Genomic DNA, 25643 nt, shown 5'->3' with positions numbered 1-25643 from the left:
ATCTATTGCTCTGTTTTGCATGCGGAGGGGAGGGGTTCCAAACCCCTCCAAAAGAACACAACCAAGCCTGTGTTCGGGAGGTCCTGGCACACAAAACGAAATACGTATTATTGCATGATTAATTAAGTATTAACTTTTTTTAAAAAATAGATTAATATGATTTTTTAAACAATTTTCATATAAAATTTATTTTACAAAAAAACATACCGTTTAGCAGTTTGAAAAGCATGCATGTGAAAAAGAGAGAGGTGAGTTGGAAAAACTGGAGGAAGAACATAGCCTAAAAGCAGCCAGCTTTTTTTTTTGTATAAAGGGAAAAATAAAGAGCTCTTTCCTATAAATGTAGGAAATTGTCTACCCAGATGTGTTAAGATGATCAAGTGATTAGGGTAGTTTTAAAGATACACACTACTCCGTCTCAGATAAAACTAAGTTCTAGTTATGAATTTGGATATAGACTACGTCCAGATTTATAGCTAAAAGTTGGCTAGAAGTTGAATATTTTTGTTTGAATGGAGTAAGTCCTCGCTAAATATTGATGCTCTATCATGTTAAATTTTCATGATTACAACTTCTCGCATCCTAAGAAGAAAATAATTAAAACGGTTCTGTTTTGATTATAACCTATCCAGACCAGATGTCCTGCTCTGGTCCTTGTGCGGTTGCTAGATACTATAGTATTTCGAGCTGAGATGATTGATCATTAGTACATAATTAATCGTCCTTAATTTCAGTTCTTTTTCTAGGAGTACCGCGACTTTTCTCCTTCATTTATCTGTTTTTTTCTTGTCGAAGACTGCCACTACATATGGAGCCAATGCACCATCATGTCTATAATCGATAGATCACCAGCCGGTCCACCCGTGCAAATTAAAGTGAATTCGTGCCGTACGTGAGGTTATTCAATGAAATCTAGGCAATGAAAAGCAAAATTTGAAAATTAGGCCAACTGATGTAGTGTCATGCTCTCATGCATACAGTTTGCATCATGCCATCCATGTTAGGTGGTCAGTTGTACTCTAGCTTCAGGGTATAATAATGCAGCTTTTTGTTTCTTTTCGTATATTCATTTACTGCTTACAAAAAGTACTCCTACATATATATAACATATTCTCTTCCAAGATGTAATTAAGAGAAACATAATGTATCGCGTCAATGCAACATGGACAGTGCAGAACGGAACAGTAATTAATGTTGCAAGAAAGAGAAGAAATGAAAGTAGATTAAATTAAAACAAAATTGGAATAACGAAGGGGGGCAAAAACAGACGAAGAGCAAAGAATCTAGGTAAGCGCTATAGTGGCTAAATATTAAGCTATATATCTAGCTTGCTATAATATCATTGGTTAGAAGACTAAATAGACATATATACAAGCTTGGTAATGAGCTAATGGATATAAGCGGGCTTGAAGATCAGAAGAAGAAGAAGATAGAGAATTACAACAAGAAGAAGAGAAAAAAATGATAAACGACGACTGATGAAGAATTCAGGACTAGCTAGAATGAGGTGGCATTGCTGCATATGGGTTGGTTGATGGATTGGATTGGATTGGATCAGTCATGCCAGCAGAGGAGCATGACGACGCAGCGGCGGATGATGTAGAGCCTGGCCTTGTGCTCCCTCACCACCTTGCTTATTCCTCCTCCTCCTCCTTCCTTCTCCTGCTTCTTCATCTCTCCTCCTCTTCTTCTTCTTCTTCTCTCTATCTCTCTATATATGTATAATTAATTAGCCTGATGGAGATCAAAGAAGGAAATGGAGCGGAGAGAAAGAGTAGCGATCGAGAGAGGAAGAAGAAGCTATAGCTGGCTTAACTCAAGAGCTTCTTCTTGATTGACTCCATCGTCTCCCAACCAAGCCAGGCCTCCATTTATACACTGGAACAAGTAGGAGTACAACTCAACACCAAGCTCGATTGCTCGCTCGCGTCTAATTTGGACTTGTATAAGCTGCAGAGGAGAGAGAGAGAGAGAGAGAGAGAGAGTAATAAAAGAAGCAACTCAGGCTAATTAAAGAAGAGGGGGGGGGAGCAGGCAGGGGTACGCGCGTGGTTCAGACCCGAACGTGGGGGTGGGCCCACCACCACACGTGCACCTGCGGGCCCCTCCACCATGGCCGCTCGATCACCCCTCTCAGCTTCTACTCGTCGTACGTCTCTGCACGTACGCACGCACGCACGCGCGGCCAAGGCCAGCATCGTCGTCGCATGATTGAATGAACATAATGGGCAGGCATGGGAATGGCATTGTTGGCTGGCCCGCGCGGTGGAGACGACACACGTACATCGGCTACACCTACCCACCGCTAGCTTCAGTCGGTACTCGGACTATATCGATCTCTCATATGCATGCATGCTCCGTCGCTGGCATACCTACTCCCTCCGTCTAAAAAGGACTTAATTTCAATTTTTAAGTTTTAGTGTTCAACGTTTGACCGTCCATCTTATATGAAATTTTTTTATGATTAATATTTTCATTATTGTTAGATGATAAAACATAAATAATACTTTATGAATGAGTTATCTTTTTAATTTTTTTCATAACTTTTTCAAATAAGACGAATGGTCAAACGTTAGACACGAAAACCCAAGAATTGAGTTTTTTTTGGGACGGAGGGAGTACGATGCATCAATAGTGTCTTCAACATAGATACTCCAACCAACACAAACTTTTTCATCTTCCCAATATCACAAATCGATTAATGAATGCTACTTATATTACTTATCTAAATCTGGTCAAAGAGGGCAATATATAGCATGAAAAGCATCACTCTTCAAAACCACAGTTGGTTATAATGGCGTGGTGCTCATCGTACAGTATCATTTTCTGATGACCAACTATTTCATATGGATCGATCGGATGTCGTTAACCATCAATAATAGAAATTGTCTGTGGCAGAGCCTGGACTGTTGCCTGACTAATTTGATCTTGCCTCGTCGTTGATTGCTAACCAATAGTCATCTTACAAACCTCATTATCAAGTACTCCCTACGTTTCATAGTCGTTTAATTTTTTTCCTAATCAAACTTTGTTAAGTTTGATCGAGTTTATAAAAAAATTTAACATCTAAAATATGAAATCAGTTTCATTAAATCTAACATTGAATATAGTTTGATAATATCTTTGTTTTGTGTCAAAAATAGTACTATATTTTTCTATAAATTTGGTCAAACTTAAACTTAAAGAGGTTTAACTAGGAAAAAAATCAAACGACTTACGGCATGAAATAGATGGAGTAATTCACAAGTACCAATAAAATATATTCTCAAAAGTCATCTCTAATCAACATATTAAAGTGGCTCTTATAAAAGCTGCCTAAAATATCGTGCTCTGGGTAGAGCTACTTGAAAAACAAAACCATATTTAAAAATGTAATCTTCATAGATAGCTTTATTGTAAAATATGTGAAAATATGAGTACAGACATTTTCATTTTAAAACCATATGTAAGAACTTGTCCCATTGGATTCGAATGCAACAAACCAAATTTGTTGATGGAGACATGTGTAAATTTACCCTTCCTCCGTTTTCCTTATCCTAGCCCCTTCTTACACTACTTCGTAACTTAGCAAGATATTTCTACCCTCACCTTTGCTGTTGTATCCGTTACCTGTCAGGCCGTGTACATTGCGTGTCCTTAGGGTTGTGGTCTCAACCTCCACCTAGGTTCGGACGCCACGCTGAAGGCTCGGGAGTTTCCTTACAAGTGTCAGAGTTACATCTACAAGACACGGTCGCCCCAGGTGAAAAGGCGTGGTCTGGGGAAGAAAGAAAGAGGAAGCGAGGGAAATGGAAGGAATCCAGAGGTTGAAGGAAGAAAGAGAATATATGCTGACAGGTGGGCCTTTAGCTTAGGTAATTTGTTTATCATTCATGTTCTGTATGCAAAAGTTTGATCTCGTAATAAGAGTATACCACAAGGGTTGAAATATAAAAAACTAGGGACTAAAACAAAAATGTTAAAAGCCTGCCATCACAGGCTACTTGCATTGGATAGTGAATAGCCTTAAAACATCTATGCCTATGTGAAGCTTGCTTTTTTCACTAAGACCATTGCTTAAGGATACACACATTGTTCATGCTCTTATCCCCACCTTTGCTTATCTCCAGCCTCACATTACCAACCCTCCAACTTGTTTAGCCCTCATGCAACCGCCTTGCACCTCTATAGGACTCTAAATCTAGGCTCTTAGTTTCCAAATACGACGGCTCTTAGTTTCCAAATACGACTTTGCGATAGGCCAAAGAAAATCTGCCCTTGGATGTAATACCTCGAACAATGATAAGGCCATCAGCAATATATGCTACCGAGCTGGGTACTAGTGTGGGACTAGCTAGATGATCACAAATGGTAGTAGGAGGAGATACACTCCACAATGCTTATATGCGTGAGGGTGGGAATAAGGTGGGGTCCACTGGTAAAAAATATCAATGGGAGGATCAATGGCCACTTGCTTTTCTCCCATTTTTTTATTTGGCTTTGTCGGGAAACACTGTGCTTGCTTCTTATAGTAGTGTTTGTGACTTGGTATCAGTTATATATCACTCCCACAATGGTTGTTATTGGGCATGCAGTAAGGTAACATTCAATGTTTACAACCTAGTTTTCTATAACATTATGGGTGTCCTAAAGAGTGTTATATATGATGGTCTCTGCAATAACAATGATCGAGTAGCAGTCTTGGCCCTTAGATAGTATTGACTAAAATGGTAGCCTACGGCAACAATGGCAATTGTGCTTACAGATTGGCTCTCTCTCTCTCTCCCCTTGCTTTTTTTTTGTTTTTCCTATGGGACTGTCTATGGATCATTTGACAAAAAACCCCCTCCCGAATCTTGCAAATTTTAGACCACCCGATTGCTTTAAGATTCGTGCAGGCAACCAAACCCTAAAAATCCTCTCTCCTCTCACGATTCCTCTCCTCTCCCGATTCCTCACGCGCCGCCGCTCCTCAGCGCTTCCCCCCCGCCTCCGCCACCGCTGCCGCCACCCGGCCTCGCCGGCTGGCCGAAGGGTGTCAACGGCGCCGGCGAGGCCCCCCCGGCCGGCCCCCTCCCCCTCCCCTTCCCCCTCCCCCTCCTTCTCCTCTCCTTTGCCTCAAGCCGGCGGCGGCGAGCTGTCCGTCGTCTTCCCCGTCGCCGGCGGCGGGGCGCCACCACCGGCCGCCTCCTCCTACCACTCTTTCCGCTTTGCCCCCGCCGCCTACACCGGCCCGCCGCTGTCCTCCAGCCCCGTGGCTTCGGCGGCGGCGCCGCCGCCTCACCGCCCGCCCGATCCGCCGCCCACCGTTGGGCTGCCGCCTCCCATGGCCATCCCTCTAAAGCTGGCGAACTCCCCTCTCTCCCCCCTCCCCCTCGCCCCACCCCACCCCACCCCACCCCACCCCACCCCGGGACCTTAATTCGTCGGCCCTCTACCGGAGTTTGGGTTTGCCGGCGCCGGAGAAGAAGAGGTGGTCACCGGAGTTGGAGAAGAAGAGCACGAATCGTGAAGCACATCTAGTAATCCAAAATTTGCAAGATTTGAGGTAGGATTTTCTGTCGACAGAGTTTTAGCAATTCCGTTTTCGTATATTGGTAGAACCATCAGTGATACTATTTGATTTTGATTGGAGGCGAAACTGACATGGCGGTTTTGAACCATCGTTAAATATCTCTTCTACAATTGGATTAATGGGCTCTTGCAAGCAAATTAAACTTATCACTGGTGGAGAAACCATCTTTCGTCGGTCGGCCGAATTCCACAATAGTCCCGGATGCAATAAAAACCGGGGCTAAAGATGATCTTTAGTCCCGGTTAAAAAGGGTAACGGGCATATTTGATCTTTAGTCCCGGTTCAAATGCTGTCAGGGCCTGTCAGGCCACCCGGGATCTTTAGTCCCGGTTGGTAACACCAACCGGGACTAAAGATCGTAACTTTAGTCCCGGTACCAACCGGGACTAAAGATCTCGGGGATCTTTAGCCCCGGTTGGTAACACCAACCGGGACTAAAGTCCCACACCTATATATATGTCTTCTTCCTCCTCCAGCTGCCCGAGCAAGGTTCAAAATTTCTTCAAAAAAGAGGGGAGGTCATGCCAAAATTTCTAGTGAATTTATTTTGGTGATTACATACAAATCGGAGGTTCCTAAAAGGTTTGCAACTTCATCCTCCAATGTTTTTTTTTGTCATATTACATTTGCAGCTATGTTTTGCACACTTTTTTGTCTCCAAAATTTAGTTGTAAGTTGATAAGGGAGAAAATTTGTGTGGGGAAGAAAGAATATATAGAAATTTAGTTGATTTGCTAAAGAAGGTTTTATAAAATAGTTGAGAAGGAAAACTATAGTGAGAGTTAATCTTGAATACTAGAAAACAAACTAAAATGAAAATTAAAAGAAGTAAAACACATTAAAATTAGTTTAAAACTTTAGAAATAGTAAATAAGAATTATTTGGTGTAATATTTTATGATTTTTGTATGAATAAAGATATGTCATTATTGTATGACTGTTGAAACAGTTTGTAATTATCTTATAATTATTGTATGACTGTCATTATTGTAAGAATAATTATTTTTGTACGATTTTTTCTCGACTCATGTAGATGGATCGGCAATGGATGTACGATGACCGGCGGTCCAAAGAGTTTATTGACGGCGTGCACTATTTTTTGAGAGTGGCCGAAGCTAACAGGCAAAGGGGTTTTATTTGTTGTCCATGCAATAAGTGTAAGAATCAGAAGGAGTATTCTGCATCCAGGACTATTCATTTCCACTTGTTTGAGTCGGGGTTCATGCCAAGCTATAATTGTTGGACATCCCACGGAGAGCAAGGTGTTGAAATGGAAGAAGATGAAGTGGAAGACGACAATATTCCGGACTTTGCTCAGTACGTTGTATTTGAAGGAAATCAAACGGGCGAGGAGGAAAGGGATGCTGATGGTAACGACGTTGCGGATGATCTTGGTCAGATGTTGCAGGACGCCAAGGAGGACTGCGAAAGTGAAAAGGGAGCCCATAAATTGGACAAGATGTTAGAGGACCACAGAACTTCATTGTACCCAGGTTGCGAGCAGGGGCACAAAAAGTTGGATACCACTATGGAGTTCTTGCAATGGAAGGCAAAAAATGGGGTTAGTGACAAGGCATTTGGCGATTTATTGAAACTCGTCAAGAACATTCTTCCGGAGGGAAACAAATTGCCCGAGACAACGTACGAGGCTAAGAAAATAGTCTGCCCGCTAGGACTGGAAGTTCAGAAGATTCACGTATGTCCGAATGATTGTATCCTATATCGCGGTGAGGAGTATGAGAACCTAGAAGCATGCCCTATTTGCAAAGCACTACGATACAAGATTAGACGAGATGATCCAGGAGAAGTTGACGGGTAGCTAACAAAGAAGAGAATTCCTGCTAAGGTGATGTGGTATTTCCCTATAATACCACGGATAAGGCGTTTGTTCAGGAACAAGGGGAATGCTAGGATGATGCGATGGCACGCTGAAGAGCGTCAACAGGACGGGATGCTGAGACACCTCGCCGATGGTTCGCAGTGGCGAAACATAGATAGAAAATTTAAAGAATTTGGAAAGGACGCACGAAACATACGGTTTGGTTTGAGTACGGATGGCATGAATCCTTTTGGAGAGATGAGCAGTGGCCGTAGCACTTGGCCCGTTACGATGTGTATCTACAACCTCCCGCCCTGGCTATGCATGAAGAGGAAGTACATAATGATGCCGATTATTATTCAAGGCCCCAAGCAACCTGGTAACGACATCGATGTGTACCTAAGACCACTGGTCGAAGATCTTAAGCTGTTGTGGAAGAAGGAAGGTGTCCCCATGTGGGACGAGGACAAACAGGAGGAGTTTAACATACGAGCGCTGCTGTTCGTAACCATCAACGATTGGCCTGCACTTAGCAACCTATCCGGACAGTCCAACAAGGGGTACAAGGCTTGCACTCACTGTATGGATGAAACAGAAAGTACGTATCTTAAGAACTGTAGGAAGGTTGTATACATGGGTCATTGTCGATTCCTTGCAGCAAACCACCCGGTACGGAAGAAAGGCAAGCACTTCGAACATAAGGCTGACCACCGTACGAAGCCTAAACATCGCAACGGGAAAACAGTGTTTGCTATGGTTAAAGATCTAAAAGTAGTGTTCGGAAAGGGGCCTGGAAGCCAGCCTATAGAGAGCGAAGATGGTCACGCGGCGATGTGGAAAAAGAACTCTATATTTTGGGAGTTACCCTATTGGGAATTCTTGGTCGTACGCCACGCAATCGACGTGATGCACCTCACTAAGAACCTTTGCGTAAACCTTCTTGGCTTCCTAGGTGTATACGGAAAGTTGAAAGATACACTGGAAGCACGTAATGATCTGAAGCATATGGAATAACGCGGCGACCTTCACCTGGAACCAAAGGAGAAAGGAAGCCATTACTTGAGTCCAGCCAGCTACACTCTTAGCAAGGCAGAGAAGGAAAGTATGTTTGAATGCTTGGAGAGCATAAAGGTACCGTCTGGATACTCCACGAATATCAAGCGAATAATAAGCACGAAGGAGAAGAAGTTTACAAACCTAAAGTCTCATGACTGTCACGTGTTGATGACACAACTGCTACCAGTTGTAATAAGGGGTATCCTTCCAGACAATGTCCGGGCAACAATAACAAAGCTATATGCATTCATGAACGCAATTTCGCAGAAGGTCATCGATCCGGATAGATTAGAAGCCCTTCAGAATGATGTGGTGCAATGTCTCGTCAGTTTTGAGTTGATATTTCCACCTTCATTTTTCAATATAATGACGCATCTACTTTGTCACCTTGTGAAAGAGATCAGTATTCTCGGGCCTGTGTACCTACACAACATGTTTCCTTTCGAGAGGTACATGGGCGTTCTGAAGAAGTATGTTCGTAACCGTGCTCGTCCAGAGGCAAGCATCGCCTAGGGTTATGGAACAGAGGAGGTCATCGAATTTTGCGTAGAATTTATCGAAGATCTTCGCCCAATTGGGGTACCTGAATCACACCATGAAGGGAGACTACGGGGAAAGGGAACTCTCGGAAGGAAAGCAATAATGACGGTAGACAACAATTTATTCCGTAAAGCCCATTCCACGGTTCTGCAACAATCTTCATTGGTAGCTCCTTACATCGAGGAGCACTTGGCTCTAGTTCGCGCCAGGAACATCGGTAAGTCCGATGCATGGATTACACGGCATCACATTGATACTTTCCCCGCGTGGATACGACAACATCTCATGGGTAACGAGTCGATCAACCAACAACTTGCCTTCCTGGCGAGGGGACCGTCTGGGTCGATCGCGACATTCCAGGGATATGAGATCAATGGGTACACATTCTACACGAGAGGCCCAAGACATGAAGAGCACGAACCAAAACAACGCTGTTTGTGTCGATGCCATGGGACACGATGGAACAACTGGCACGTATTACGGTGCCATCGAGGCCATATGGGAACTTGACTATGGTCCTCTCAAGGTCCCTCTGTTCCGGTGCCAATGGGTTAGGTTGACTGGTGGAGGCGTAATGATTGATGATAGTGGGATGACAACGGTTGACCTTAACAAGGTTGGATACTCGGACGAACCTTTTGTCCTTGCCAATGATGTAACGCAAGTCTTTTACGTGAAGGACATGTCTAGCAAAGGAAAGAAGGGCAGAGGGCTTGACGAGTCTAAGCGTCACGTGGTTCTCCCAGGCAAAAGAAAAATCGTCGGAGTTGAGGACAAGACTGACGAGGATTACGATCAGTTGGATGGGCAACCCCCTTTCACGGTGACGATTGACCCTAGCATCCTCTTATCAAATGAAGACACCCCTTACTCATGTAGCGATCACAAGGAGAGAACAATAGTGAGGAGAAAGTACGTGCGGTCAACCGTCACCGCCGATGTATTGCCGTAATTATTGTGTACACGATGTAAACTATTTTGGATGTATTGATTATCCATATAAATCAATTGATGTATGGCATATGTTAATTACGCACGATTATTAGAGGTTTTAACAAGTTTAAATCATGTATATGCTAGTTATATGCGATAATTACAATTTTTAAAATTTTTAAATCATGCATGTGGCATTTACATATGTTAATTAGAGTTGTTAACAATTAATTTAATATCATTCATATGCTAATTATATATGAATATTTGAATTTTTAAAAGTTTTAAATCATGCACGTGGCATTCACTATATAATATAAGATTATTTAAGTTTTAATATAAGATTATTAGATTTGTAATTAGACTTACTATATAATTTATTGACTAGCTAGGGTCCTGTAATATACGTCACCTAGGCTTAGCATTTATCACTATTTGAGTTTTAGTATAAGATTATTTAAGTTTTAATATAAGATTATTAGATTTGTAATTATACTTACTATATAATTTATTGACTAGCTAGGGTCCTGTAATATACGTCACCTAGACTTAGCATTTATCACTATTTTAGTTTTAGTATAAGATTATTTAAGTTTTAATATAAGATTATTAGATTTGTAATTAGACTTACTATATAATTTATTGACTAGCTAGGGTCCTGTAATATACGTCACCTAGACTTAGCATTTATCACTATTTGAGTTTTATATAAGATTATTTAAGTTTTAATATAAGATTATTAGATTTGTAATTAGACTTACTATATAATTTATTGACTTGCTAGGGTACTGTAATATACGTCACCTAGACTTAGCATTTATCACTATTTGAGTTTTAGTATAAGATTATTTAAGTTTTAATATAAGATTATTAGATTTGTAATTAGACTTACTATATAATTTATTGACTAGCTAGGGTCCTGTAATATACGTCACCTAGACTTAGCATATGATTGTTAGCATATAAGATTGTTAAAACATAAATGTCTCATGACTTAGCAGCTGTTTCATGTATGAACAGATGGCTGATCACGATGAGGAACAGATATTGTACGATATAATCGCGGAGGGAAGCAGCCAGTACTGGAACGAAGAAGAGGGGAATGAGGATCTAAACCAGTATTTGAACGAGGAAGGGAACGTGCAGAGGGATGCGGAGGGGAACCAGGAGGGGCACGTTGAAAGGGATGTGGAGGGGAACCAGGAGGAGGAGGATAGTGCAAGTCAACCCTCCGCTGGACAGAAGAGGGCACGCGGGCAACGAGGTGCCACGAAGAAGCTTGAGGGTCGGCACATCATAATGGAAGTGGACGAAGACGGCCGACCTAGTGCCCCGGCAGAAGCCACCAAGAACTATGTACGTCATAGCGGTTGGGTTGTGCGGGATAACGTGCCTGTCAGTACGGTGTACTGGCGCAGAACAAGGGCACGCGGAGATCATGAGAGCTTTGTCCCAGATTCGGAGAAAGAGATGCTGTGGACCACAATGCTCGAGACATTCACCCTTCCCGCGGGTACAGAGGACAAAGTGAAAAGGTGGACTCTGAAGAAAATGGCAGAACAGTTTCAGAGCTTCAAGGGAGAGTTGTACAAGAAATATATCTTGAAGGGGCAGACACCGAACTTTGACACATTCCCAAAGCTAAGGGATCACTGGGACGAGTTCGTTGCATATAAGACAGGTGAACAAGGGCAGGCGATGATGGAAAGAAACAAAGAAAATGCCGCCAAGAAGAAGTACCATCACCACTTGGGGTCAGGCGGCTATAGCGTCGCGATGCCGAAGTGGGAGGAGATGGAGGCTAGGTTGCTTGAGAGGGATATCGAACCGGCCACCGCTAATTGGCCGGAACGATCGAAGTTCTGGTACTATGCTCACGGTGGAACGCTCAACCCAGCTGATGGCTCACTGGTCTTCGATGATCAGATATGAGAGGCTGCGCGTCGACTAACAGATGCAGTGGAAGCCTCTTCTCAGGGCATGTTCCGACCGGATAGAGAGAGGGACGAGCTGTCACTCGCCCTGCAGACTCCAGAGCATCCAGGATGAACACGAGGGAAATGGGTGATTCCTTGGAAGATTGGGTTCAAGGAGGACATCCACACGTACAGGAGTCGGATGAGGAGCAAGAGAGATACCGAGGCGAAGATTGCAGATCTTGAGTTCAGGGTATCGAGCTACAAGCTCAGCATGCAAGAGGAGGTGGCAAGGAAGGTTGATGAACGCATGGCCGCACATCAGTCCAATGATCCCCAACCGACCATTCCTCCTGCAATGGTGAGCCCGTCAGGAAACCGTAGCAGCTGCGCCTCAACGGGGCAGGTAGGATCACAGAGCATGGACGCCATGCAAACCCAGGACGAATCCACCTGCCCCGTTGATGACATCACTCAGCGGACACCATGTGAGCTGCATATTCCTTTCAAGAACTTATCAATAAAGGTAAGCTCGCAGTTTATATATTTTAGATTTGCCCATTTCGCTAGTTGCTGCTTATATATGTTGATTACTAATAAATAACCTCTCACCACATGAAGGTGGCGTCGGGCATGGCCATCCCAACGGACTCTTCAGGTACTTATCACTGCAGGCTGATTCCAGCAGGATACTCCAAGGTCGAAGTTGAGTTGGTTGAAGGCGCGTACGAGGACCTCGAGCTGGATTACCCTGGAGGAGACAGTGAGACGCATCTACGAGACACAAGCCATGCAATTATTCTATGGCGCAAGCGGTACATCATCCTCCCTAGGCGACAAGCGGCGTCTCGTGCACCATCTCCTCCGGCTCCGCCATCTCCTCCTCAGGATCCTGCACCGTCTCCTCCTCAGGATCCTGCACCGTCTCCTCCTCATGCTCCAGCACCGTCTCCACCTCAGGCTCCTGCACCGACTCCTCCTCAGGCTCCTGCACCGACTCCTCCTCGGTCTCCTACACCGACTCCTCCGCAAGCTCCTCTTCCGGCACCTTCAAAGTCAAGGGCCCCCCAAGCTCCACCACCTACCCACAGAAGGGCAACGAAGAAGGCGAAAATTGATGCCGCCAAGAACAAGGACCCGGGGTACGATTGCACGCAAGAGGAGCTTGACGCTTACGTGGCATCAGAAGTCAAGAGACAATTCAAGCCTCGAAGTCCAGAAAAGAAGATTCCTATAGACCTGAGTGTCATGAACTTCTTCAAGGGTATGTCTGCACCTGCCAAGGAGGCCATTAAGCTATCGGACTATGAGCGAACGCTGAAGAAAGCATCTTCTGGAAAGTCCAAACCAGTCCCTCAGCTTGGAGAGCAACCAAACCAGGAGATCGAGCCGTTGGTGACCGGTAAAGAAATGACGATAGAAGAATTTATTACTGACACCGGTCTAACTACGGATCAATTGCTAGGAGTCGCACCAATCGAAAAGGCGGAAGTGAAATACATGTACGAACTCAGTAAACCGCTTGTCAAGCCTGAGCTGCTGCAGTCCCTACCCACACAAATGTACAAGTTCCATCAGCTGTACATGGAGATGAGCGCCACCGGTAGAGAGATGATCGGAGCGAGGATTAGGGACACGGACTTCTTGCAAGGAGATGAAATTCTCTGGATCAATTTCAAGGGAATCTACGAACTATACCAGCTGGACACCCTCGACGTCTCTATTATGAGTTGCTGGATTTTGTAAGTATATCGTTCAGTTAGATTTCTTACTACGTCTCCTTTAATTAATTAGGTCCTTGTATATAAGTAGACTATAAAAAATAATATACTCCCTTTTATCGTTGTAGAATGGAGATTCAAAGGGCCCGACGGCGGGGGGTTTTCGATACTGGATTCATCGACCCTCGGAAAGTAAACGTCACAATGCTCGACCAATATCCGCAAGCCACAGAGGACAATCTCGTCCATCTCCTGAAGGCGCAGCATTACAAGACGTTCATACTGTTGCCGTACAACACAGAGTTAGTTTAATTTTACTGTCTTCCTATACCAAATTTCATTGCCGTACGAACTTGCTAAGTGTTTCATATATAATGCATCCCACGCACATTGCAGATTCCACTGGGTGCTTTTACTCTTCGACCTGTCGGCCTGCACCGTCAACGTATATGACTCAATGGATAAAAAAGAGTCTATGTTTGACAAGGTTTTCGAACTTATAGACAGGTACCGTCATATGTTCCTCTGTTAATTAAGAAAATCTTATTATGTTAATTGCTACTACGAATCATAGCTTTAAACTCCATTTGGGCTTGGTATCGGTTCCGTCATTTGGTCCGCGGCAAATGGAGAGAAAGACTTAGGCGGAAGTTCAAATTTCCTGTGAGTACACATGCTCTACATTTATATTTCTCCGATTCAAATACATACAAGTGTATATTAATTAGATCTCTCGTTGTTTGTTATTTATTTGTAGTGCGCAAAGCAAAAGAAGGGAACTAACTTGTGCGGCTATTACGTGTACGAGTATTGCCACTGCCTTGCAGACCAAATCATTACCACAAGAGAGCTCAATGTACGTACAAATAAATTCAAAATTTCATTACGTATCAATTTCTTGTTTAATTACTAATCAATTTCATACATTCATATAGTTTATTCGCATGAGGGATAACCTGACCACGCACAAGGAATTTATCGCGGCGGTTCAAGAACAACTCATGGGATTCATCAACGAACAAATCCTTGATCCCAAGGGTGAATTCTACTATGACGGAAACACAATTTATAGGTTCTTAGCTTCTGAGCTAGCGACTACTACTACGTCGAAATCGTAGCTAGCTAGGACATATAATGGATTGTAATTAATACATGACTACATATGTTTCTATATGCATGTGTACACATTTTCTATAATGTAAATATATTTTGGTCATATATATATATACATATGCATTTGCATAATATAAATATGTATAAATACATATATATTATGCACATGTACATATGTATTGAAACATATATAAATATAATATAATATATATATGCATATATTATATATGCATATATGTACTGAAACATGGTTTATATATATATAAACCATGCAGCAACAGGGCCATGCAAAAAAAAAAGGTCAGCTCGATCTTTAGTCCCGGTTGGTAACACCAACCGGGATGTTACCAACCGGGACGAATGAGCCATCTTTTAGTCCCGGTTGGGATTACCAACCGGGACTAAAGATCGATCTTTAGTCCCGGTTATTTCACCCGGGACTAAAGATAGCGATCTTTAGTCCCGGATTGGTAGTCCCGGTTTGGAAACCGGGACTAAAGGGGGGTTACGAACCGGGACTACAAAGGGTTTCTTCACCAGTGTATAAAGGGCACTTTTAAGTCTTATTTTTTACCCTTTCCAACAAGAAAAATACGAACTAATTAATTACTATTTCACATCATCTATTGTACTAACCTATAAATATGTACGTACGTAGATAGTACGATTGAAGCTGGCAATAGCCACCACGAAAAAAACATTTGAAATTAAGAGCAGTGTACGAAATGTCAGTGTAGCCATTTGGTGGTGCAGTACTGCAGTGGTAGTGGAGCATCAAATATTACATGTTTTGGTCCAGGAGCATTGGACTGTACAGCTGGTTAGAACGTCATCTCAGCTTAGGCATGTAGGCTGGTTCATCCGCAACATCTCATGCAGATTGTTTCCCATAAAGCAGAGAAGAGTAACATGCACCAGATTCCCTACTATGCGCATTTCTCTCCTGACCACCGATCCGTTCGTGCACACGCAGCATATATAGATGGACCACAACGTATGTGAAAATCCTTTTAATTAGGTAGACGTATATATTGGCAATATGTAGATATATATGTTTGTTCAAATCATCATTATGATTTTCTCCATCCGTACGTCCTAAAAGATACTTTAACCTGCTAGAGAATTTAACATCATTTCTAGACCGATAGTATTAATCGACGTCAAATCCGTTACTAAAGTACTATATATTTTAGGACTGAGAAAATAAATAATTATTAAGTTGTTTATATTATTTTCCCCAATTAATCCTTAGTCTCTTTGTCAACATGTTAGAAGTTATTAGTGTCGCCGTCCACCTCATGCAACCTTTTCACGACCATTCTCATCGTTGCTTTGTCTCTTTAATTGTGATGTCATCGCAACGGAAGACAATCTCCTGATTTCCAAATCTACCACTCTGATTTCTACATAACCAAGGTAACCTATCTTTTCATCCTTCACCTTTGGTACCATAACCACCGGCACAATTGCCATCATCTTTATCTTGTGTTTCTATTCTCACCACATTGAGAGGGGCTCGATTTACCCCGGGTCGCCTTAGTCCAATTTTCACATCTTATCACCAATACCTGACACGGTACACCCATAACACTTCAACCTTGAGCCGAATCCGAGGCGCCTTTGGTCCTATATAGCACATGTGCACATGTAGTAGTTTGGCTAGATGGTCATAATGTGGCAACCAAATTAATAAGGTTTGAAATTAAGTAGCCATAAAAGATGGGCCCCATAAGTCATACATGTTTCTCTTCTTCCTCCATGTCATCTCTCTCCCCTCTCTCTTCCACATGTGTATATATACTTGAGCGGTGTGCATTGTCCCAATCTCTTATTTGTTTCATCTGCTAGAACTAATGTTCTAAGACATTATCATGCATGTCATACTCAAATACAATTGTTTGATCTGTTCGGTTTCTCCTTCATTAAATTTTAGTTAGCGTTGTTAGTTGGTGCCTCCGTCTCACATTGGAAGTGTATGCCCTGCTATCATCGTATCCTAACTTTGACCAACTATATATTAATCCGCGTGAGTTGGTCTAATGGAGAACGAGGTGGAGGAAAGGAAAGACATGACATGTGGAGCCACTGTATTTTTAAATTTTGTTTGCTGATCTTGCTTATATGTTATTATGCCTCATGACCAAACCCTCCACAGGTAAGTGATTTGTCTGTTTTAGAAAAGGAGTAGCTATATAACATTTGGTTCTTTTTGTTAGATGGAAAGCTTTCAAATGTAAGGGTGTGTTTAGTTCGCGAAAAGAAAATTTTTGGGTGTCACATCGGACGTTTGGCCAGATGTCGAAGGGGTTTTTGGACACGAATGAAAAACCTAATTTCATAACTCGCCTGGAAACCACGAGATGAATTTATTAAGCCTAATTAATCCGTCATTAGCATATGTGGGTTACTGCAGTACTTATTGCTAATCATAGATTAATTAGACTCAAAAGATTCATCTCGCGATTTTCATGCAAACCATGCAATTAGTTTTTCTTTTTTTATCTATATTTAATACTCCATACATGTGTCCAAAGATTCGATGTGATGTTTTAAAAAAAAATTTGGAAACTAAACCAGGCCTATAAATAGTAGTATAATAATTGACGTGTGCAACTTAGAACTGAACGATATATGTGAGTCGACCGGAGAAAATTTTGTCAGATCAACCACTGACTAAATTGCACTCTTTCTTATCCTAAAACATATATGGATTAAACGATGTGCGCATGAATGGTAAGTTGTGTATGTGAAGTTTTTTTTCTTTTTCAATTATATCTTTGTTATCACACTGAATTTGCTGAAAGCACGCATATTTAAATGTGCTATGTGGGCGGCCGAAAATTTAACTCCTGTGAATATCACATGCAAACGTTTCTCTCAATATTTTTTTTCTGGAATTAATAAAGTGTAGTAACTTACATCCGAGGCATATATGGGTGAGGTATATTTTAGTCATACGAATCTGTATAGACTCCTGTCTAAATTTGTATGATCAGGATATGTCGTTCCATTCAGTTATCGTGGGATGAAAGGAGTAAATGCGTTAATAGCCACACTTGGATGCTAATCAATCAACGGTGCTCGTTACCGAGAAAAACTAAATGAGAGCATTCACGTACGTGCAGGTGCAGCTAGCATACAGCACACGACCGGATCGGTGAGGTGACTAGGCGAGATCGATCGAGCTGAGCGCGTAAATGTATGTGCGATCCCGATGGGACAGCGCGAGCAAAGGAAGCAAGAGATGATGAGACGATGAATTGATGATGAGGACGACGATGATTATTCATGAGACTGACCTGACACGTCGATGCATATAATAGTAGCCTAGCCAATTATTGCTCGCTAGCTAGTACTAGCGTTCATACAATTAGGCCCAGTCCAAGGTTTGCAGCACTCGTGGAGATCTTAGCTTGTTTCGTGGCAGGTGCATGCAGTGCTAGATATCACTATTTTTTCTTAAAAAATAGTCCAGTTTTATTTCTAACGTACTTTCTCTGTAAAAAAAAATCAACCTAAACAACGATGAAACATTATATAGTACAACAAATTTGGACATACTCATTTTCAGATTCGTTGTACTATGTAATATCCTATTATTGTTTAGGTTGGTCTTTTTTAGGATGGAGGGAGTATCAGTTAAAAAATCCACTTATGATAATAGCACGTGCTATAAATTAAAACCATGAAAAGAAATTTTAAAGAGAATCGTCGAAAAAATAGGCATGTGAGAAAACCACAATTTTTAGATAAGGAAAATAATTATTTTTTAATACGAGTAAAGTAAAAATTAATATTGTATAGATAATGTAGAGCTCCACGTGATCTAAAATAACATTTTCTTATTAGAGATCAAATAGATGTCTGAAACGAAAACGTTATAATTTCTTACATATCTTCATAAACCGATTTTTAAAATTTTAAAATGACTTTGTACGGTGACAAATTGTGGAGATTGACAAGATCTACAACTTTCAGTTCAGAACATTTTCAGTCACACTCATTGAGGTGCCATATATATGGATTAATTACATGTTTCATATGAGGATTTTCAAATGAATAGCACTATTATATAAATAAGGAATAAATCTACGTAACCCCAACGAAGTATTGGTTGATCAGCTAACAAATTAAACCAGATATTTAACCCGTAAGCCTTCTAATACCGTTTACTTCACCCCTTATGGTAGTTTTTTAACCTAGTTTTGCCCTGCTAGTGTGCCACACTGGACAGGAGGGCATGCATAAAACAAGGTAGCTCAGAATCTGATTATAGGGATCCTATAGAACAAGATAGCTCTGGATATGATGGGGAAGCTGAACAACTTAGGAAGTTGGCATAGGAAATCAAGAGGAACATTTGGGCAAAAAAACTAGGAGTGTATAGTAGCCAGGCTACAATGATTCTTGATGATTCCGCACGTGCCCGTCAATGCATCGTGGCAGGCATGCCTAACGTGGAATGCCAGCATGGCAAAACCAGATAGGAAAACCACTACAAGGGGTTAAGTAAATGGTATTAACAAGGTTAAGGTGTAAAATAGCCCCTTTTTTTATATCAGGGGGTGAAATAATCAACCAATAATATGTTGAGGGGTTATGTATAGACTTATTCCTATAAATAAACTATGGTTGTTAGATGAGATGGTGAAGAGGCTTGATGAACAAAGAGATGTATTGGGTTTGAAATCTCTTGATTTGGATTTGGTTAAATACGAAAAAATCCACTCATTTTTTTTGCACCTACAAAAATCAAAAGAGGGTGCACCACTATATGTTTGCACCCATAAAAATCATGGTTGATGCACCACTATATGTTAACCTTGCTGCCTCACTACTAAAGACGCATTTCCATAGGCCATTACTTTTATGTAAATACAACATTTCCACGGGCGATCGATCTGTCAGAGGTGGATGGCTAAACATTTGTGGAAATAATACTTTCGTTGCCTGTAAAAGTAGTTCTTGTATTTGTTTTGTAATCCTTTAGTGTGAACAAATTAAGGATATTGTATGCATGTTTCTAAAGCGTGTTTATCTTATTTTTGCACTCCATGCCAATTGCAGGTCCGGACATTCTTCTTGTAGCCAACCAACTTGATATGGGCGGATGGTGTGAAGTATGGAATCTCATCATGCATGAAATGCACACCAGCGACTTGAGATTATAGCCACAGTAACTCACTGTGAAATCTGCTTGCGGCAATGTAGAACGGGGCCTATGGTCTAAAACTGCATGTGGAAATATTGTAGAGCTCGGTGTGCGACATCAGTTAAGTGTTAGTGCCATTGTAGGACTCTACCTCTCATTTTTGTGAAAAAGCCCCAACAATAGCACTCTACCTCTGACCCATCTCCGGCGGTTTGCCGCTAGCGAGGGGAGGGGGGGAGGGTTCAAATCCTTGACTAGTCTTCGTTGAGGGCTCACAAAGAGTCGAGGTCTTTTTCGACCCTATCCTCTCGAGGTTGCACAAGGACACTTCTCCTTCACTAGAGGTATATCTTTCCTTTTGGGGGCGAGATCCAACCTTCACAAACTTCCCTTGTCCAACCACTAGTAAATCGGTGGCTCAAGAGAGACACCACTACTATAGAAATAACAATTGTTGCTGATTGGGAAACCCCTATAGGTGTTGGATTTCCCAACCGACACCCGAGATGGCACCTTTGAGGTTCTAGGAATGCAACCAAAAAAGATAGCTCAATGCATCGGCCCATATCCACATAACCACAGCTCACAAATTACATTTTGTGTAATTTGTGAAACGAGCAGATGCATCGAGCAGCTCGTCATCCCATATCCACATATATATCACCATCCATCCGTCCATCCCATATCCATCCGCAACACAAATCAAAGAAACTGAATCACAAATTTTGGCACAAATGAAGAATTCCATCACTCCAATTACACAGATTATTTGCAAGCATGAAAGGTAAAGAACAAGATGAAAAAATTAGAAAAAAGGTAAAGTCCACCTACACCTAGCCTAGTGGGGAGGAGTAGCGCCAGATCCGGCATGGACGCACCCCCGTCTCCGTCTGCACCCCTCGGCATGGAGAGGAAAGGATAGGAGGGGGAAGAGGAGGAGGGTAAGGGCAACAGGAGTAGGAAGGGGCAAGGGGAAGGGGAGAAAGAGGAGGTGTGGCAGTGTTTTCAGAGAGATGGGTGAGAGAATGAGGTGGGGGCGATGGAGGTGGATAAAAGAATAAGGACGGCTAGTTCGGCTTAATTTGTTCCTTACCAGAATGTGCTGGGTTTTCAAAAAACCATCACCTTTATCTTGGCCCCACTAACAACTACTTCGATGGAACAGAACTCAAAGGTGCCGGTTTTTAATAGGAAGCGACAAATTTCTCTGACAAGAGTTATACGTGCTAGTTCCTATTAAAAACCAGCATCTATCTCTCTACAAAGTGTCGGTTCTACCGGATGGTGCCCCACGGGCACATGCCTTGTGTGGGAAAAAGGTCTATAGGTACCGGTTTTTGCATTTTCAGCACCTATAGTGTCGTCCTTTTTGTGTGTTTCTGTAGTAGTGCACCTAGCCATCTAGGAGTCCTTAACCTCTAAGAATAACAAAAACCACACTACTCTTGTACAACCCTAGTGCCCATTATCAAGAGAACAACACAATAGGTCCCCAAACTCCAAATCGACAACCACAAAGATTCAAGTCACCAAGAGCAAGCGGGGATTTGAGAGAGGGAAAGAGAGAGAGCTCAAAGATCCAAATCATTTTAGCACAAAGCTCAACGCAAAGCAATATGTGAATGAATGAATTGGGCAACTCTAGAAAACAGTTGGTGGGGGTTTATATAGATCCCCAAAATGTGGTCGTGGGAAGGGAATCTTTCAGCCCCGCCTCAGATAGTCCAACTACATGGTCGGATAGTTTGATATTTTTTAACCTTCCAAGGCAAAAAGAGAACGAGAGACAGAGAGCGAAGTTTTGCAGAATTTTCAATGATCTTTTCAGCAGCAAGTTCTTTGTTCTAAAATAAAGACCCAAGTTATTTGAAATTTTGGAGTCTCTGTATCATCCGACAATCCAATCTAATTTGGGATACTCCGTGGAATTTACAAAAGTACTTTTCCCAAAATGATTTTTCAAATCAAGATAGAGAGTGAAGTTTCATGAAATCTCGGATAGTTTGATATATCAGACAGTCTGATCTTGTATCGGACAATCCGATGCTCTAAGAGCAAAATGCCTCTCAAGATAGAGAGTGATATTCGGTGAAATTTTGGATTGTTTGATAGATCGGATAGTATGATATGAAATCAGAAGAAACACTTTGAGCATAGGATTTTGTGCACTAGTGTTCAACCAATTATATTCATGTGTGTTGATGCAAAAAATGCACACTAGCCTGAGAGATTTGCTTTACTCTAGTGCAGGTCCTAAATTTGCTTTCGGGTTCAGAGCGTGCCAGTTGGTTTGATCCTGCAACCAACAAAAAAAACAAAGAAACCAAAGTTAAATCCATAAACGATAGCCGATTGGCCGGATTGCCGATGACGTATTTTCTGAGAACAAGCCGATGCGGTATGGTTCGGATCGGCAATGAATCATATAGTAAATAAAGACCTAAATTTACTTTATCGGCTGTAGATATTAACAACATATAATCTATACTTCAAAATATATTTAAACGAAGTGGCTAGGATAGATCGGACAGCCGCCAAGACAGTACAAATCGCGTATGTTTAAAAGTACTTCAAAGGAAAGATTATATAGGTTTATACCATAGCCCATAGGTAAACCTAGCGTTTATCGGCTATTGCTCCGATACATCTTTATGCTAAGATATCTTTATAAATTAAATAACAAGTATCAATCTGTTATTAGAATGACCTGAACAGATTGATATCAAGCTTAATATATTGTCACGCCCGGAATTTCTATCCAAAATTCCAAACGCTTACATGTGTGTGAACCCTCGTCCAGGAATCAGCCGAGGCACACAATAACAAATTGATAATAGAGTACAATTATTACTCTAATTAATAAGCGAATAAAATGTCATTACAGAGGTAGATAGTTCCTCTCAAACAATAAAGATCTAAGCAGCGGAAAATAAGATAAACGGCGCAGACGACTCCACTCCACAGGCAGCTTGACCAGGGCTACACCTAATCCTCCACACCATCAGCATCATTGTAGAACTCTTCCTCTGATGAATGATTGCAAGGTGAGTATATGACATACTCAGCAAGCCACGCAGCAAATATGCAAGTGCACAGGATAACAAAGGATGGCATAGTAGGGTTTCATTTGCAAAAGCAGCATTTAGCAAACATTTGAGAATTTAATAAAACAGTTAAGTAATTAAACAATATTAATCCAACGCTATACAACATACCCTGTTGCATAGGCCCAACTATTCTGAACAACCATCCCGGCTGTACAGTTCTATCTCCAAACCAGGAATATACCATTCCAAACCAGGAGCTAATCAAATTATTACCAATTATAGCATCATTTACTATGGTGAGAAGTGTGAGACTAATCACGAAAGACATTGTTAGACCCGCCCATAACCGCGGGCACGGCTATTCGAATAGTTTTACTCTGATCAGAGGTGTACCACTGTACCCACAAGACATAACCCCACATCATGTCACCATGTGCCTCAATACCACCACGGTACCTCGGAAAGGAGTTGTGACAATACCCCTTGCATAACACAATCCACTGCAGCGCACCTTCCTGGATCATAATCACCCCCTTAAAAACAAGGCATGGACTCCCCAGCGACCCCCGTGGGCTTATCTCCGCCACTTCTCAGTCTGGTGCCCCACAATGAACCATGCTATACAAAAGATAAAGCCGTTGCCCACGCTGGCTTGTGGTTGGCACGGTTAATGTTTCACAACCGAAACTCGTGAACCGGTCCTTAATTGTCATGAGCACGACCATCAAAACCATGTGCTCATAACCCACCATTATCAGGTTTTAGTTGGCACATTAATTAATTAACTAATCACGATTGACCATCGTGAACTATCATTAAGCCATCATTAAACAACAGTGAGTCATAAGTTATCCCAATAGTGAGCTAATTTTTCTAAGCATGGCTAAGCAATTATATCTAATATCTAGTTGAACCAATATATAAAGCTCAACTAGTCAAGTTATAATAACCCAAGGTATCAAGGAATAAAGTAATCAATGCAAACAGGCCATAACAAAGGAATAGATTCACACCACCCAGTGACATTCGAAAATAAATGCACAGTTGAAATAAATAGAGAATTTAAATATAGGATCAACATGCTCAAAGGATTATTTAGGATATGTGTGACTTGCCTTGCTGGCCTTGGAACTCTTCAAACTCTTCTCCGGCGAAAACGGACTCTCCGGAAACGACGGAATCTAAACAGAAAAGAGCAAAAACACCAAAACAGCACATAAACAAGCATGAACAGTACATGTGGATATTTTTAACATGTAGATCTCAATTTTATAAAAAATTAGAGACTTGAACCAACTAAATCCGAGCTAAGATGAATTAGTTATGAATTTTTGAAGATTAATTCGGATTAAAACACTTATATTGATTTTAATTGAATTATGACGCAATAATGAATTATTTTTGAAAAGGAAAAGAAGGATTATTGCATCAGCGGGCTAGGGTTTCGGTGGACCGGGCGCACGGGCGACGGCTCACGCGAACGGACGGCCGAGATCGACTTGATCCAAAACGGACGGCCGAGATCGAACGGTCCACGACCGGCTCACAGCGAACGGCCCCGATGACGTCGGCGATGACGTCACCACCGGCGGCGGCGGCTCGGCGGCTCGGGCTTGCATGCTCGCCGGCGAACGACGGCACGGCGGCGCGAACGGATGGCACCAACGGGTAGAGCGCGACGCGGCGAACTCACCGGTGACCAAAAGAGCGGCGGAAGATCAACGGACGGCGACGGCGACGAGGAGGAAGCGGCGGCAAACTTCGGGTCGACGGCGGCGACGGTGCTCCGGCGGTCTTCGGCGGCGGCGAAGGAGCGGACGAGAACGGCGGCGACTTGGCGATCACGACGGTGGCCTTCCCGAGTGATGACGACGACCGAGAAGGCGGCGGCGCACGGCTGGAGCGACGGCTACGACGGCGGCGCTAGGTTTCACGGCTCTAGAGCTCTTCCGGCGACGAGAGGCGAAGGCGAAGGTGGCGACGGGTAGAAGAGACACCGGGGAACCTTTTAAAGGGGCTCGGAGGCGACGGCGAAGGCCCATGGCGGCTGGCGACGAGAAGGAAGGTTTAGGGTTCGGAGAGAGAAAAGCCGATCCGATTCGACCTCGAATCCAACGATTTCCAAACCGATTTAGCCGATGTTTCCAAAGGAGAAAAGGTAGAGGAGATCCCGAAGATTGTTTCCCTTCTATCAATTCGGCCGGAGATGGAAAGGATCGACCGAATCTGGAAAGAGACGGCGGCGGCTTGCGCTAGGGTTTCGGGGCGGCGGCGGCGCGAGGAGGAAGACGGCTCCGACAAACGGGCCCCACCTGTCAGCGACAGCGAGGGCGCGCGCGCGGGCGGCGGACTGGGCCGGACTGGGCCGAGGAGAGAGAGAAGGGTTTTGGGCCGACTTTCGGCCCAAAGCCAAAAGAAGACTTTTAAAACCTTTTTCAATTAAAATTATTCATGAAATGCAATTCCATTTATTAAAAATACTTCCTTAGCTCAAATAAATCCCAGAAAAATCTAGGAATTATAGAATTAAGCAAAGTATTTAATGAAATTTTATCTGGCCCCATTTTATATTGGAATTTATTTATTAAAATTAGATCTTCTCTTCTAGGCTTTTAAAATAAATTCTAATAATTCCAATTAAACAACAATTTATATATTTTTGGATTTTTCAGGGTGTGACATATATTTAGTCTTAGTGAGATCTTAACATAAAGGGCAGATTTAACATATGAAGTAAATTAATAAAGAACAAGATAGTTAAACCAGATAAGATCGGCCGAAACTCCGATACTA

The 25643-nt window shown here is 42.3% G+C and overlaps 2 protein-coding genes across 2 annotated transcripts; both read left to right on the top strand.

Annotated features, from left to right (window-relative positions):
* The first annotated feature begins 4913 nt into the window (after positions 1-4913).
* Positions 4914-10010, top strand: LOC136355932 (uncharacterized). Its single transcript, XM_066309244.1, has 2 exons — positions 4914-5527; positions 6587-10010. The coding sequence occupies exon 2, from the start codon at positions 7403-7405 to the stop codon at positions 8384-8386; it is 984 nt and encodes a 327-aa protein (XP_066165341.1). The 5' UTR covers positions 4914-5527; positions 6587-7402; the 3' UTR covers positions 8387-10010.
* A 950-nt stretch (positions 10011-10960) lies between these two features.
* LOC136354899 (uncharacterized) lies at positions 10961-14820 on the top strand. Its single transcript, XM_066306738.1, has 5 exons — positions 10961-13559; positions 13667-13840; positions 13935-14201; positions 14296-14394; positions 14474-14820. The coding sequence occupies exons 1-3, from the start codon at positions 12433-12435 to the stop codon at positions 14068-14070; spliced, it is 1437 nt and encodes a 478-aa protein (XP_066162835.1). The 5' UTR covers positions 10961-12432; the 3' UTR covers positions 14071-14201; positions 14296-14394; positions 14474-14820.
* Positions 14821-25643: the final 10823 nt, after the last annotated feature.

This window comes from Oryza sativa, chromosome 1 (assembly GCF_034140825.1).
Source record: "Oryza sativa Japonica Group chromosome 1, ASM3414082v1".
In the NCBI taxonomy this organism is placed as follows: domain Eukaryota; kingdom Viridiplantae; phylum Streptophyta; class Magnoliopsida; order Poales; family Poaceae; genus Oryza; species Oryza sativa.
The sequence above is the reverse complement of the archived record's forward strand: the minus strand, read 5'-3'. Positions and strand labels throughout refer to the sequence as shown.